This window comes from Colossoma macropomum, unplaced genomic scaffold (genome assembly GCF_904425465.1).
Source record: "Colossoma macropomum unplaced genomic scaffold, Colossoma_macropomum, whole genome shotgun sequence".
NCBI classification, from domain to species: Eukaryota; Metazoa; Chordata; class Actinopteri; order Characiformes; family Serrasalmidae; genus Colossoma; species Colossoma macropomum.
In genome coordinates this window covers 29,019,620-29,034,798 of record NW_023494802.1, presented here as the reverse complement: position 1 = coordinate 29,034,798, position 15,179 = coordinate 29,019,620, and the positions used below count along the sequence as shown (strand labels likewise).

Here is a 15,179-nt window from a genome sequence, read left to right as displayed (position 1 = left end):
ACCATTATGTTTCTGTTTGGAGAGAAAACAACCATTTATTACAACCTTCCAAGCTTCATAACAGGTGTTGTGTGGAAAATGTCTTTCTTCACTGGACCGAATAGAAATAAAAAAACATAACAACTTGTTTTTAGACCTTTTCAGTCTAGAAACACCATGCTAACATAAAGCCTTCATGGCTTTGGAGCACCTTGGATATCCAGTTTACACTTTCTCACGGTAAGAATGTTCAAATCAGAGCTAAACTTCTTTCCTCAGAGTTGAGCCTCAGCTGTTGCCAGTGCATGCCATAGCGGTCAGAAAAAATGCCTCACTGTTCTGGGAGTAAACAAACATGGTACAACATTTGGGAGTCGCTGCTGGCATACCCTACCCACAACAGTCCAGGTGTCCTTCAGTGTGCTGTGTGTAAATGTGTAAATGTGAATGAGTTCCAGCAGGTCAGTACCTGGAGTGGTGCTGAAGTGGCCAGTGCCATGTTCTCCATACATCCTGCCGCAGCCTGAGCTCCAACAGCGATTTCAGGCTCCACGGCCTTCCCCCCGGAGCGAGCTGCCCATTCAGGCCTCAGGGTGCAGGTGGGTGAACGTGTGTGAAAGCTGCCGCCTCCCCGCAGCACACATACATGCGCACACACTCGCTAACAGTGAGCCTAATCCCTTAATGCCTGTCACAATGAGATTTGATTGGAGGCTTGAGTTCACGGCCTAATAGTGTCAACTGTACACAGCGTATAATTCTCCCTCACACCCCTCCAGCTCTTCAGAGTTCAGGTAGACCAGCCCACAGCAAACATACGCTCAGTTTATTAGGTACAGCTACCTTGTACATATACTCGTTGGCCATTTTATCAGAAACACCTGCAATATAGGTTTAGAGTTACTGACTGTGGCCCATCAGTTCCTGCATATGTACTTCCCTACCTTGTTCATAAATTGACCACCTGGAACCCCTGTTGGCCAGACACTATTTGGGTGGTGTACAATTCTCAGCACAGCAGCGACACCTGCAGTACTTTGCAAAGTCAGAGACCACCTTTCATTTATTTGACTTTCAGTCAAAACTGCTGTTAAGTACAAGTGTTGATTTTTCAGGTGAGATATTACAGGAGATTAAAGACACTCTTTCAAAAGAACCGTCTGCATGCTTAAATAGTTCTTTGCGTGGTGAAATCATTCTTCAGATTGATGGATTATGTGGTATACATGTTTCTGAATAGAACCTTTTTGAAAAGGGTTCTATATAGCACCAAAAAGCGTTCTTCTATTGTTACACGTTCGACACTGTAACAATAGCATAATCATTTTTGGCACTATATATAACCCTTTTCGAAAATGTTCGATAGAGAATCATATATACCACATATTTCACCATGCACAGTACACTTTAAGCATGCAAATGGTTCTCTGAATGTTTATAATTCTATATAGAACCACTGTCTTCACTAAAGAACCCATGACAAATCATTGTTTTTGAGAGCAATTTTTTAAAAAAATCTGAAAACAATTCACCTGAAAAGAAAGCTGTAACAAAGGAAAGACTGGACACACTAAATTCTACAAATACTACTAAATATACAGTACTGTGCCAAAGTTTTAGGCACCTGAGAAAATTAGAATTAAAAAGCTGTTGAATTTGGTTATAAACATTTACCACTATTACAATAAAAACAAATAATATTAATACAATAAGTAGTAATTTTACATATGTCTCTCCTCAAGGAAGCCTAGTATTATTCATAGTTATCATCTAATATCTAGCTTGGCCAATCATTGTGCATGTTCATATGTGCTGGTGATTGAATTTAACTCTCTGCTCTGGCTGGGAACAGCAAAGAAACATCCGAAACCAAATTTCATTCTTTAATCTATCTCATATCAACTACTTGTATGAAAATAAAGATGAAATTCTTATTACTTTTTACTGTGTTTATGTTTATTTGCATCTGTTGTAAAGGTATATGGTGCTTTTTCTGGCAAACATACACTTACTGTCATGATAAGTGGTTTTAAACAATGTCCTTAGGAGCCAAAAACCTTCACACAGTACTGACTGTTTTGTGTGTTTTCTCCTAATTTCCTGAAAAATGAGTAACATCAAATTAAAGGCTATTTTGACTGGAAATGAATTAAATAAATGGTAGCTTCTGACTTTGGCACAATACAAGTTACATTATACAGTGAATTTGACTCAGCAGTGTTGCTGGGATTTTTACTGATTTTTACTCACTGTCACTAAAATGAGCTGAGAACAGTCTGTCAAACAAAGAAACTGACCACTAACAATTGCAAGAGCAAAGCCAACACAAAATGTGCAAGGAAAAAGATGAGCTATGCTCATAAAGTTGCCTTTGCGTGCATGCCATATAAGAACCAATGTCAATGGATGGTTCTTTAGAGGACCATTTTTGTAAATGCAAAGTAACTTTACATTTTATGAAGGCTCTTTGAACATCTAAAAGGTTCTGTACGCTCACAAATCTTTCTTAAACATGGACCCATGTTCATAAGGCTTCTCCAAGTAGAAGAACCATGGCCTGTCTTCATGAAACGTCTCAGAGCAGGAGCGCAGAGCTAGATTCTGTTCCTGCCAGTAAGGTCACAGTATATAAGACAGCAATCTGGTCCTAGATCAGCACTCCTATGCAAGCCATGGTTCTTCAGGGAACCAAAAGTGGTCCTAAGGCCCCCCATACGGTCCACATTTTTGCTTCCATGCCATCTAGCAACAATAGGGATAATAGGGAAACGTGGACTGTCTGAAGGGCCTTGAGGACTGGACTGTTACTTTTCTATGGAACAAATAAGGAACTCTGTGGAAAAGAGTGAAGTGTCTCTGTACACTTGAACAGTGTCCCAACATGGTAGGTGTTTGTAATAAGGAGGCCAGTATGTGTACAGGGTGTTTAAAATAGGCGTTTTGATAAATGGACAAGTACAAATATCTTACATACACATTAACTACGACATCCTTGATGTAGACTGTGGAGATGAACAGTGCCGAGCACCAAAGCTGCTGTACAGAAATGAAACTTTGCATCTTACAAACCTCAAATGGCTTCCTACTCCTTGTAAAACGAAGTACATTACATGAAATAATGGCTTCTACAGCCAGAAAATGAATTACATGTCCAGTAGAGAGCCATCTGGGATCCATGTATGACACTGTTAAGCCTGAAAAAGCATACACAGACCAGCCACTTCATTATGTCCATGTCCTTGTATCTACACTCCTTGTCCATTTTATAGAGTCCACTTACCATTTAGGTGCACTTTGTAGTTCTACAATTACAGACTGTAGTCCATCTGTTTCTCTGCATACTCTGTTAGCCCCTTTTTACCTTGTTCTTCAATGGTCAGGACCCCCATGGACCACCACAGAGCAGGTATTATTTGCGTGGTAGATCATTCTAAGCGCAGCAGTGACACTGATGTGGCGGTGGCGTGTTAGTGTGTGTTGCGCTGGTACGAGTGGATCAGACACAGCAGTGCTGCAGGACCTCAGTGTCACTGCTGGACTGAGAATAGTCCGCCAACCAAAAATATCCAGCCAGCAATGTCCTGTGGGCAGCATCCTGTGACCAGTGATGAAGGACTAACATCATCTGTTGCTGTATAGTTTGTGTTGGTCATCCTCTAGTCCTTCAATAGTGGTCACAGGATGCTGCCCACAGGACATTGCTGGACTGAGAATAGTCCACCAACCAAAAATATCCAGCCAGCAATGTCCTGTGGGCAGCATCCTGTGACCACTGATGAAGGACTAGAGGATGACCAACACAAACTGTACAGCAACAGATGACGTTAGTCTCTGACTGTACATCTACAAGGTGGACCAACAAAGTAGGCATGTCTAATAGAGTGTACAGTGTGGGGGACCTGACTATTGAAGAACAGGTTAAAAGGAGGCTATTTAGTTTGTAATTGTAGAGCTACAAAGTGCACCTCTATGGTAAGTAGAGCTGATAAAATGGACAAAGAGTGTAGATACAGAGTAGGTGTACTTAATGAAGTGGCCAGTCTGTGTATATAATAAGTATGTAAGCAATATTTAGCAATCCGATAAACTTTAAATGTTTGCTTTTACTTTTGAAATTAGAATTCCAAGGACACACAGAAATGAAAAGCCACTCTTCTCTAGCAGCCCAGCGCTCTGCCACACCCTGCTAGCCTGGACAGTAACTGCGTATTCTAAACCCATTAGCTAACACTGAAGATTATTTACATATGCTTGCTGAACACTTAACATTGACACTGTAAATTTAGCTCCGCTATGTTTAGTCCTGCATCCCAACAAACATGCCCAAATAAACAGGTCTTTTGAAATAAGTGAGTTTGGCCCCAGCTTATGAAGTCCAACAATTACAATTATAGAAAACTGTTCATTTCTACTACAAAGCTAAGTAGTAGTGAAGGTTGAGGTCTTAGAAAAAAATAAAAATGTAAAGTAGTATTCAGTCATATATTATGACTATTCAGTAATATATTATGACTGTAGTTTAACCTTTTAAACTGCAGGCTTATTATTTAGTTATTAAGCCTAGGACTTATTATTCAGTAACTACTATGAAACTCACAAGTAGTTTATGTAGTTATGATGTGAAAGGAGTCTATGGCCATCTTAATTAGGGCCTAATAAAAGGGTTAATAGGGACATATACAGTACTGTGCAAAAGGCAGTGAGCGCCATTTATTCCATTTTCAAGAACTCATTGCTGAGAAAAGGACAGAAAAGAAGAAGAAATTGCACTATAACACAAAAAACTAGACCTCTGAGACGTGGAGCAAGGTTTTATGGACTGATAAGTCTAAACTGTACTTGGGTCAGAAAATGAGAAGCAGACAATGCAGCAAACTCCTATGACTGAACTTTTATGAAGGCAGTGTGGAAAATTATCCCTTTAGATTTATTTGAGAAACTCTAAGAAAGTCTCCTAAAAAGGGACAAAGAGTGGACATATTAAATAATGAAAAAAAAATGATATTACATTTAACAATTAGCAGATGTGGGTGTAGTTGATGATCCTTAGTCTTTGTAACCCCACTGGCCTTTGAATTGAAGGAGGACTGCTCTTCAGTTGTATTATTACAGAGCAGACAGCAATCCATGCTGCATACTGCCCCCTAGCAAAAGTGTCTGCCAGCAATTAGAGCATTACACAGCTCACAAAGAAAACTACTACACTAACTTACTCTAGTTTCACCTGATCTACAGTGACACAGTGTAATACATTTCTGTCTAAACCTCTGAGTACTACACTTTTCACAGTTTACAATCACTCCGTTTCCTTTATCAGGTCACCTATACAAACCACACAACTCTTCTACAGGTTTCCCAGTTGAATAATAGGAGTTTAGCTTAGCATGAGAGCAGAATTATTCTGAAGAACTATTTCACGATGCAAAGAACCATTTAAGCATGACATGCTTCTATATGTAACTCATGGTTACATACAGACACACTGCACTGACTAAAGAACACTTGAAGAACCATCTTTTTGAGGTGTGTAGCTAACTAGCCAGCTCTTTTGTTAGCTAATATTAGCTGTGTCAGTGTTCACTCAGGGCACTACTTGTGACAATCAATTCCATCTCAGTTAGAAACAGCATTCATGGGTTCTAGCATAGACAGTGAGGGGCTATACTGTTCGACTCCTGAGTTACAAAAGGGCTAACTTTAGCTAACTTCAACCAAAACAAATGAAGCCACCCTTAAGGCAGTAATAGGGGTGCAGATATTTAGAATTTCCATACCAATGAGGATTATAACGTAAAAAAATCTTTCAGCCTCATATATTTTCAACTAAAAACATATTTTTAGCACCACTTCGGGGTGAAAACCCCCCAGAATTTATCCCAGCTAACTGTGGCTCAGTAGGGGGGTTGCAAGAGAGGTTCATGAGGGAAACTACAGTTGAGATACCTAATAAGATGCTTGAATAGAATACTGGAAGGTCACTATCACATATGAGAAAATCTGTTCGACTTGGACATCAACTGCACTTGTACTGGAGCTATAAACATCCCACACTGATCACAAGCAGCACTGAACCATTCAGAGCAGAAAAGGCAGGTCGATTAAGTTTCTGTGAGAACTGACTGAGCCCTCTCTCCATTGGTTCCAAGGCCAGTGAGATTTTCAGTGGAAAAGGGACTCTCCTTTTCTTTAGAAGGACAGAGACAGCCGGCTTTATTTCTGTGACACTATTGATCAGGAACAAATATTTCCAAAGCCTAGAAGAGAGTCATTGTGTATGATCCACCTTTAGCAGCATTCCTCGCACTTTATATCCGTGTTGGTGGAGGGATGAGCCGCTTGTTGATTCTGCTCGCTGGATTCTTCTGGCCCCGTCACGAATAGGTCCTTTGAGGCAATGGTCTCAACTGCTGGACCTCCTCCACAGAGTCATTCAGCTTTTCAGGGCAAACACAGCTCCTCGCTTCAGAGCTGTTCGATTGCTCCTGTTGTGTTTACTTTTGCCGAGCCGTCCTGCTAACTTTGCAGGGCAGCTATTTGTCCAGGTTGTAACGGCTGGGCAATTAGTTCAAGCTGGTCCTCGCTGCAAACCTCTCATGGAAGTGGTAGACCTGCATTGTGGCTGTCTTTTTCAGGCTGTTTGATTCTATCTTATCTAATGTGTTTGTTTTTGTCCCATTTGACTCATTAAGGGGGAATTCCACCAATTTTACAACATTTCTGTGTAATTCAGTGGTCGAGATGTGAAAAGTCATTCAGGAAGGTTTGATGTAAAACAGTTCATTGAAGAGAAACTTCACTACCTAGATTTGTGACAGGAACCAAGGGTCACAATACTGGCTATACAACAATGCAAATGCAGACATTTTTTAGAATACAAAATGACCAGTGAACTTAACATTTCCTGAGTTTTTGTGTCCATAATGATAAAATGAATTGTTGTACAACTCCCTGCATGTACATCTCCGCCATGTATGTGTTTTAAAATATGTTTTAGGCAAAAGCATTATCTCAGAACTATTATTAAACAATATCTCAGGCATCTGGTTATGTTTTTTTTTTATAATTTTTTGTAGTAGCTTTCTGTGAGGTAGCTTTCAGAGATGCACCACTGTGAACAGCTCTCAGTCTCACTCCTCAAATGGAGCATTTCACATTAAACCATACAGAATGATCTTGTTTACATCTAAACAACCTTACTATGCATGATTGTTTTTTTTTTTAAATCAGCAGAATTTCCTTTTACTGTCTGCTGTCAATATAGTAGGACTACAGTAAAATGGGCAGTGAAATGGATCAGCATGTGGAATTGGAGCTTTCTGTTTGCAACCATGTAGAACCATGATGTTGCCTTTATTGTTGGATGCACTGCTATGCAAACAAAATAAAAATCTTCACATTTTTGGCTTTGTTAGAGCATGTTCCTTTTAAATAAGAGTATTGACAAGCCACATTATTAAAGCAAAAGAGTAGTGGATTAAATGGTAGAAATAGGCAGTGAAGCATAATGGATATTTTAGGTCCTTCTTTTCAGTAACACACTAGACAAAGATCTGGATCATGTAGTGGCATTTTGCATGAAACATACACACCACAGGTTAGCAAAAACAAAAAAAAAGTGTGGTTTCAACAGTAGGCCACTTTTCAAGACACTCCAACATGCCAAAGAATGACAAAGAAATCACATTATGATTAATGGGCATTCCTTTAGGTCACTGTTGAAGGGAGCCAGTTTGTTCTGTTGCGACTTGTCACGCGTGCTTTTTTTTATGCTGTAATTCTGAGAGCTGGTGAAATTTTCACAGCGGGAACTGGACAGACAGTGATTTGAAGCATTCTTTGTTTGCAAAAGAAGCGTACAGCACAATACCTCGACTCTGAGTTGATCTAGGCCCGAAAGAGGCTTAAGGTCTGTGGCTGCCTAAGAGCATTCAGCCGAAACGTAAACGTTACAGTTATCACCCAACGTCCACCAAGCTAAGCATGTACACATAAAGGCGCTCACTATACTTGTAATATCCCCGGCTATACGTATCAATAAACTCACAGAGGACACACAGTCAGTGGCTTGTGACCTCATTCATAAGGTCAGTAACTTCTCATAAAAGAAGTTATGAGAAGGATCCAGTTTGCAGAAAGAAGGTTTCTTAGTATACATATTCAGGGGCATAGAAAACACTATTTTATTTTTCTCTTTTTCTAACAGCTGTCAAAAAGATTTCAATTACACCAAATGGCTAGTTAGTTTAGCATTAAAGGGGAATTCTAATGCTTTTCAAAATTCTCCATAATTCAAGCTAAACAAAGTCATTCAGAGTGGTTTGAAGTGAAATAGTGCATTGCAGAGAAAGTTACTGACTCAGATTTCTTTACAGCGGTGATGGAAACCAGGGATTACAAAGTCTACATTGCAAATAGTTGTTTACAAGTTGGAATACCCCTAATCAAATAACTTGTTTTGTTGATTTTCTAAGTGAAAGTAAGTTATCACATCCTCACAAATCTTAGTCATTTCTATTTATTGTGGTTTACATATTGGAAAAAAATAAAACAAATTATATACATAAAGTATAAGTGCCATAACTTTTGCACAGACTACATTTTATGTCTCCCCCAATCCAATGCTCCCCCCCTCACAAATTTCTTAAATTCAGCAAATAAATAGTTATTATGCATTAAAAAGTACAGAAATGTGTTCTCTGTGGAGGATTTTCACTCACAAAATCCACAAAACATGTCATTTGAATAGGGGCGCCCAAAATTCTACACACGACTATATAGCCAGTCTATTTGCTATCAAAAACAACCAGAGGCCTACATGCCCTCTGACGATTATATGAATAATGTTGAAAATGGTAAAAGAGCAGTAAATCTAAAAATTTAATTAAACATCAAGCAGTGCTTTGTTGTACCACACCCTGTGTGTACCTCTCTGCCAAGAACGTATCTTTAAACATATATTTTAGGCCAAAACCTGATCTCTTTTTTCTTTATGAATCCCATGACTAGGGCAAAGATGCTGCTGTTAAATTGTCGGTTTGTGACTGAATATAATGCTTATAAGCTTATAATTTGGAACTGCAAGATTATTATTATTTGTAGATCACCTAGTCAAGAATTGAGACAACTCATTGTGGATCACAGTATAAGGTAAGCTAATGAGGCTCCAGCTAGCAAATATATAACATCTCAAAACAGTTTCATGGACAGTTAAGTTGCCATTTTTGTCTTACAGTAACATTATATGGTGCCTTCGTGTAAGTATGGAAGATAAGTAAGTAAGTTCAGACTAAGGTCTATTCCTCAAAGGTCTACTGCATTCACTTTGCATAAATATTTTTCATAGTCGTCTGTGGAATCATTCCAGTTCTTCACGCGAAAGAGGAAGTTTCAGGCAGTGAAGTCGGCATCCTTCACCTGCTGCTGTAGGCCCTGTTTACCAGCCATCATGGCTTTGCCACACCTCCAAAACTACAGCCTCAACTAAAAGCTCTCACAAGCGCCAGCTGGAGCTTTCATTCCAGCCAAAAAAATCCCCAAGGATCAACGTGTCAACACGTCCACCCGAGCCCCAACCACCTGAAAGCAGCAGGTAAACATCTGGGCCCTTTCACAACTGCACCAGGCACTTTCCCCAAGCTGTTAGGAAAAGGACAAAGAGAGAGAGAGTGTCTACTCACCATACGGAAGCTCCATACTGGCGCTGACCTCAGTGTTAACATTGACCATGCCGTTCTCCGTGTTCCCCACAGCTAATTGTTGGTGTCCTTTTCTCCGTACATGCAAAAGTTTGAGATATAGATGTGAAAGTTTTGGTGCAGCCTGCTGCGTTTCGCTGTGAAGGTGCTGCTGGCGCTGGGTAAGGCCGGTACTCCTGTTATCTTATTGATTTTCCTAATCTGGGCAAATGTGGGTGGGGGAGGTTAAACAGTAACCAAGCTCATATAGAGAGACCAATCTATATGACAGCTGTAGCCATAGCAACTGGATGATAGAAACTCAAATAGGCAATTAGTTATAATTTTACCCCATTTTCAAAATTCTGCATCTGAGAAAGTCTGAGAACAGACACGTAGGAAAAGAGGAAGATTGATTCAGTTAGGCAGGAGGAAAACAGAAGAAATACAGAGCTGTAAAAAAAGAAAGTGTGTGGGAGTGCGGCATAGACATTGACTAGAACTATTGTTCTCCCTCGCTGTTGTTAATGTGCTGTCAGATAGAAGAACACTGGTGTTTAATTTGAGTGATTATATGCACCATATGGCTCCTACAGGATGGATAAACAAATGTTACCCATTCACGTTTCAATGGTTACGTGGATAAACGAGTAGAGAACTATTAAGTAGTGGGTGTAATAGTACAGATCTTTTGGTTTGAGATGATTTTCAATTCTGAGGTCAAGATTTAATTCAAATTTCGATATTGTGTGTGTTAAAAATGTCTTGATTGATGTCAACAGAGCTGTAATCAGGGCCAGGATGTAACATAATGAAAGTATTCGGATTATAGATATTAAGTATCTGTATTCGGTTGATGTTACATTTTGTAAAGACAGTATTCAGAATACATTCACCTTTTTACAATTTTAAGAGAATACTTTTAGGATACTTAACTGTTAATTATTAAAAAATATATACCAACTTTAAAAGAAACACCATCAGTTCTTGTTTATTAACTACAGTATTTTAAAATCAGCAAAGTAAAGACATACTCTAAAGAAGAACTCAATAAACGGCTTCTTTACAAACACTGAAGTTCCTGCTAAAGCCTGAGTAGACTGATACACTAATGTGATGAGTCAGTTATTAATCTCAGTGTTAGTGCTCTGCTAAAGCCTGAGTAGACTGATAAATCAATGTGATGATCAGTTATTAATCTTAGTGTTACTAAACTCCTTTGAGGAATGACTGACTCCTTAGTACTGCAAATGTTCACGATAAGCATAGCATTGGTGTTGACCTGGACTTGTGTATGCATTTCGTGGCAGGTTAGATACATGTTCACTGAAAATCACATAGCTACCACTTTATAATCAATCTAGCAAGATTTTTTTATTGGGCTATGGCAAATTGTTGGCTTAGATCATTAAAGTGGGATTATTATGGGAGCAGTGCACTGAAGCAGGCCATGAGAAACAAAATAATGTTGAGAACATTGTAATCGTTTTTGTTTTTTTTTTCATGATATATGTTAACAGAAGAATTGCAGGAAGAAAACTGCTGACCAGTAACAATGAGGAACAGTGTGAATTAAATAGAAATTACTTTAATGTATATGTATTCTAAATTTATTCTAAATATGTTCCTTTTTGTGTACTGTAACAGAATACATTACTGAATACATTTAGGACAGTGAATTCAGTGATCAGCCATCACTATTTTGTGAGTATTTTGCCTGACCCTGGCTGTAATTATACACTCTACAGATGGGTTTGCCTCAGATAAACAAATGTTCTCTAATAGAACCTATTTAACACCTGCAGTGCTGCCCTCTAATAAAATATGATTTAAATGGCCAAACTGAGCAAACAATTCTGTGGCAAACATGATTAAAGTATTTATGTACGACTTTGCCAAAGGCAGCTCAGAGCAGAGACAACAGACCAAGATATCAGGTCAGAAAGTGAAAGAATTCACATATTTTCAGTTTTTTTTTTATTTTATTCTCTATTCCTGGTCAGCATAGTGACAACATGACATCACACCACTCTGTTGAGAATTGGTGGTGCTGGTCAAAAGTGGAAAAGTTAAACACCAGCACCACTGCAAAACAAATGCTTTCGGATTACTCTGCCCACAAAATCTAGTCATGGGGACAAATAAAATAAACATGAAAGGTGCACCAGAGTGACAGTCCACTCACTGACACCGCAAGAGCATGAAATGCTCATTTAGAATAGAATTTCTTATTTTTAATTTTAATTTTATTTTATTTTTCATTTATTTATCTAATTAACTTCTTAAAAATCTTCTGTGGATAATTTTACATTTTCCCCATTTATGTTTATTGATTGATTTTTTGTAAAAAACAATAGCCAATAATCATACAGTTTTAATATGCTCATTTTAACACACCCATTACATTAATTCAAAATAAATCAGTTTATCAAAATGTAATTGCTGTGTCTTATTTTATGTCATGTATTAACAGTTAAGCATTTAAAGGTAGCCATTGTCACCACTCACTTCTGTAAATTTGCTTATCTGGACATTTGTAAGCAAGAAATTGGATGTAACTCTTGAATACTTATATTGTTTTGAAAGAACAGTTTTTAAAAAATAGTTTCTTGCAGTGGAGAACTATGGCATTCTAGGCCTTCAGAAAAGACTTAATGATTTCTGGGAACTAAAACATACATGTTCACTTTTATTGAATAGCATCATCACACTTGTTTAATTTAAGCTCTAAGAGCAGTGAAGTAATATGCTTTTTTTTAAAGGTTTGGTTAGAAACAAAAGGGTTGATATCTTGACATATCCAATGGAAAATTGTCCAGTCAGAATTTATTTAGTTGGGGTATATATGTACATATAGCCAAGCGAGCTCTTCCATTGGTTAGGACGTCAGGAGCTGAACTGAATAAGTTCATGCTAAGTTAAATTCTAACACAGTAAGTGACAACCATGTTTTGATTTCCAATGAGTGAGACCAATTTTGCAAGAAAAAATGTCTATCTAGACCTCCTGAAGGTCCTAGATACATCACTGAGTGTGAATCCGAGCTGTAGCCACAAAGTTTCAGACAGTTGTTAGAAATGGAAAATAACTGTGGCAGCTCCATGCCAGAGCTTTTTACTGAAATAACCTGCTTAAAAAGGACCATTAGGATTAAAGCTTGATGGTTTACTTTCTAATGGGGATTGGTTTTATGGTTACCATTAGAGACCACTAGAACACCTTTAGATCCCATTAAGAAACCATCACATGGATCTGGAATCAGCCCCAGAGCACCTGTTAAACCACTGGAATCTCTTACACTGTGATACCAACCCATTAGGAAAACACAGCATACAGACCCTACTGGACACCACCAACAACCAGCAGACACTTTTAATGGTTTCTATCATTTTTTCAGCAGGGTGGTCACTGTAAAACTGTTACATACAAGGTAAAATATATGGTAATGTCTACTACTAGCTTCAAATATACCTCACTGAATGTATTTTAAGTTTCAAATCTAGAACAGTCAAACAGCTGTCATGTTCATGTTGTGCACAAGCATTAGCTTAGTGCTAACATACAACATAGAAATGCCATAGAGACAGTAGAAGAAGGTATTTTCTCATTTTTTGAGTTTAGAATATGTATGGCTCAAACTACATGAACTAGTTTATGGCTTTAACAGATCCGGAAATGTAATTTATGCTTTAATGTTTATTCAGATTTAATTTGAAGTGAAAAAAACAAAGCAGTCAAATAAAATAAGCCATGTAAGATTCAAAAGACTTTCTTTTAGCAGGAAATTGCAGTAATCAGGACGAATGGGTTCAAGAACTTGAATAATGCAAACTTAAATATCTTTTGATACTGTGATGTTTTTGAATAACATCGTAATAATGAATTTTTCTGAGGAAATATGACAAAATCTACCTATTAGAATTGATGACATCCACAGCAGTTGAAAGTGTGTAAAATGATACAGTAGCTGTCCTGCACGAGGTTCCAGCAGCTGTTCCCATGGCTATAAAATGATGGACTCAGCTAAAGGCATTGAATTACACAACAGTGCTGTGGTTTTCACTTTTTTGAGTGTCCTCATGGGAAATCAGCTGTCACGAAGCTCCACTTCACACACATTTTCTCACACGCTGTCACTGCAAGAGTGATTAATGACAGCACCATATTAAATGTTCTTCCCCTATTAACTAGCTTTTGTTAACAATGCTAATTTATAGCATTCACAGTCTAAGATTATATCATATTGCCAAATGCAAATCAGAATGGTAACTTTAAAGGAGAAGATATTTTTTCCAGCATTTATTTTTCCCAAAATGTCTGCATAATTAAATGGTTGAAATGTAAATAAAGTTGTTCTGATTGTTCTGACATGAACTGCACTGTTCTAGAGAAACTTAGAGTCAGAATTGTCTAGGATGCCTAAGATAAGCTTTTGGCCCAAAATATATATTTCAAAATACTTACTGGGATAAAATTGTCCCCAAAGAATTGACCAGTATTTAACCAGTATCAACATTAAACATAAAAAACAATATTTATTACATGTGAGAAACATAAATGGCTATGAGAAACAAATAAAAGACATTGCAACCCCTGGTTTCCTTTCACCACCATTATAAAGAGAGGAAGTCTCTGTACAATGCACTGCTTCACATCAAACCACTTTATCTTTGTTTTTATTTCAATGATTACACTGTGCTGAGATTTTTAAAATTTGGTGGAATTCCCCTTTAACTGTTATTCTTTAGGCCACTGAACACTGGATGTCGTGCCCTGCAGAGTAGTGTAGCATTGTATAGCATCAGGTAGCAGATGCATTACAAAGAGCTGGTATTCTACACAGAATGAGTCGCAGCCGATGAACATCAAGTTAAATTTTATTTACACTCAACTCATATTAAATTAATGCATTAAAGCAGCATAATTTATCACATTTGTATTGGTTTATTACCTCTGTCCAAACGTGCTGTTTTCTACGGCACCCCAAGGAGCCGTGTGTTCCCTCACAAAGTTTTGCATTCTCTCGCAATGATTTTGCAATGACAATGAAAATTGACATTGTGTACCTTCAGAAATATTTTGCTTTCCTTTGCAATACTTTTGCATTCTTTTGCAATGATTTTGCACTCCCTTACAATTCTCTGGCAAATGCAAAAGATTTTGCATGTGGACGCAAAACTTTTTCTGTGGAATGCAAAACACCTGCAAGGGAATCCAAACTGTTTGCGAAGAGTGCAAAACTATTGCAAGGGAACACAAAAAGTTTGTGAGGGCATTCAAAAACATTGCAAGGGAATTCAAGGCCGTTGCAAATATTTTTTTCCCACAATGTCACTTTAGCAGCTCAGTAGTTTTTGAGCTGAAAGATACAGGGTGAAATAAGCAAGCCTGAGGTAAAATACTACTAGCATTTGTGTGTTTATATAAAAGACTGACTGCCTTTATTTGTGTCAATTTTAGGGATGTGAATTCTAGCTAATTTTGATATTCGGGTACTTATAAGAGTCAATGAATGGATGTTCAATT

General features: G+C 38.0%; 1 protein-coding gene across 1 annotated transcript in view; it reads right to left on the bottom strand.

Moving 5' to 3' along the window:
- Positions 1-9,823, bottom strand: part of hnf4a (hepatocyte nuclear factor 4, alpha) — a 34,932-nt gene extending 25,109 nt beyond the window's left edge. The window contains exon 1 of the mRNA XM_036592102.1: positions 9,657-9,823. Coding sequence (XP_036447995.1) covers positions 9,657-9,705 — 49 coding nt within the window. The 5' untranslated portion in view covers positions 9,706-9,823. The remainder of the gene's footprint in view (positions 1-9,656) is intronic.
- Between the last annotated feature and the right edge of the window lie 5,356 nt (positions 9,824-15,179).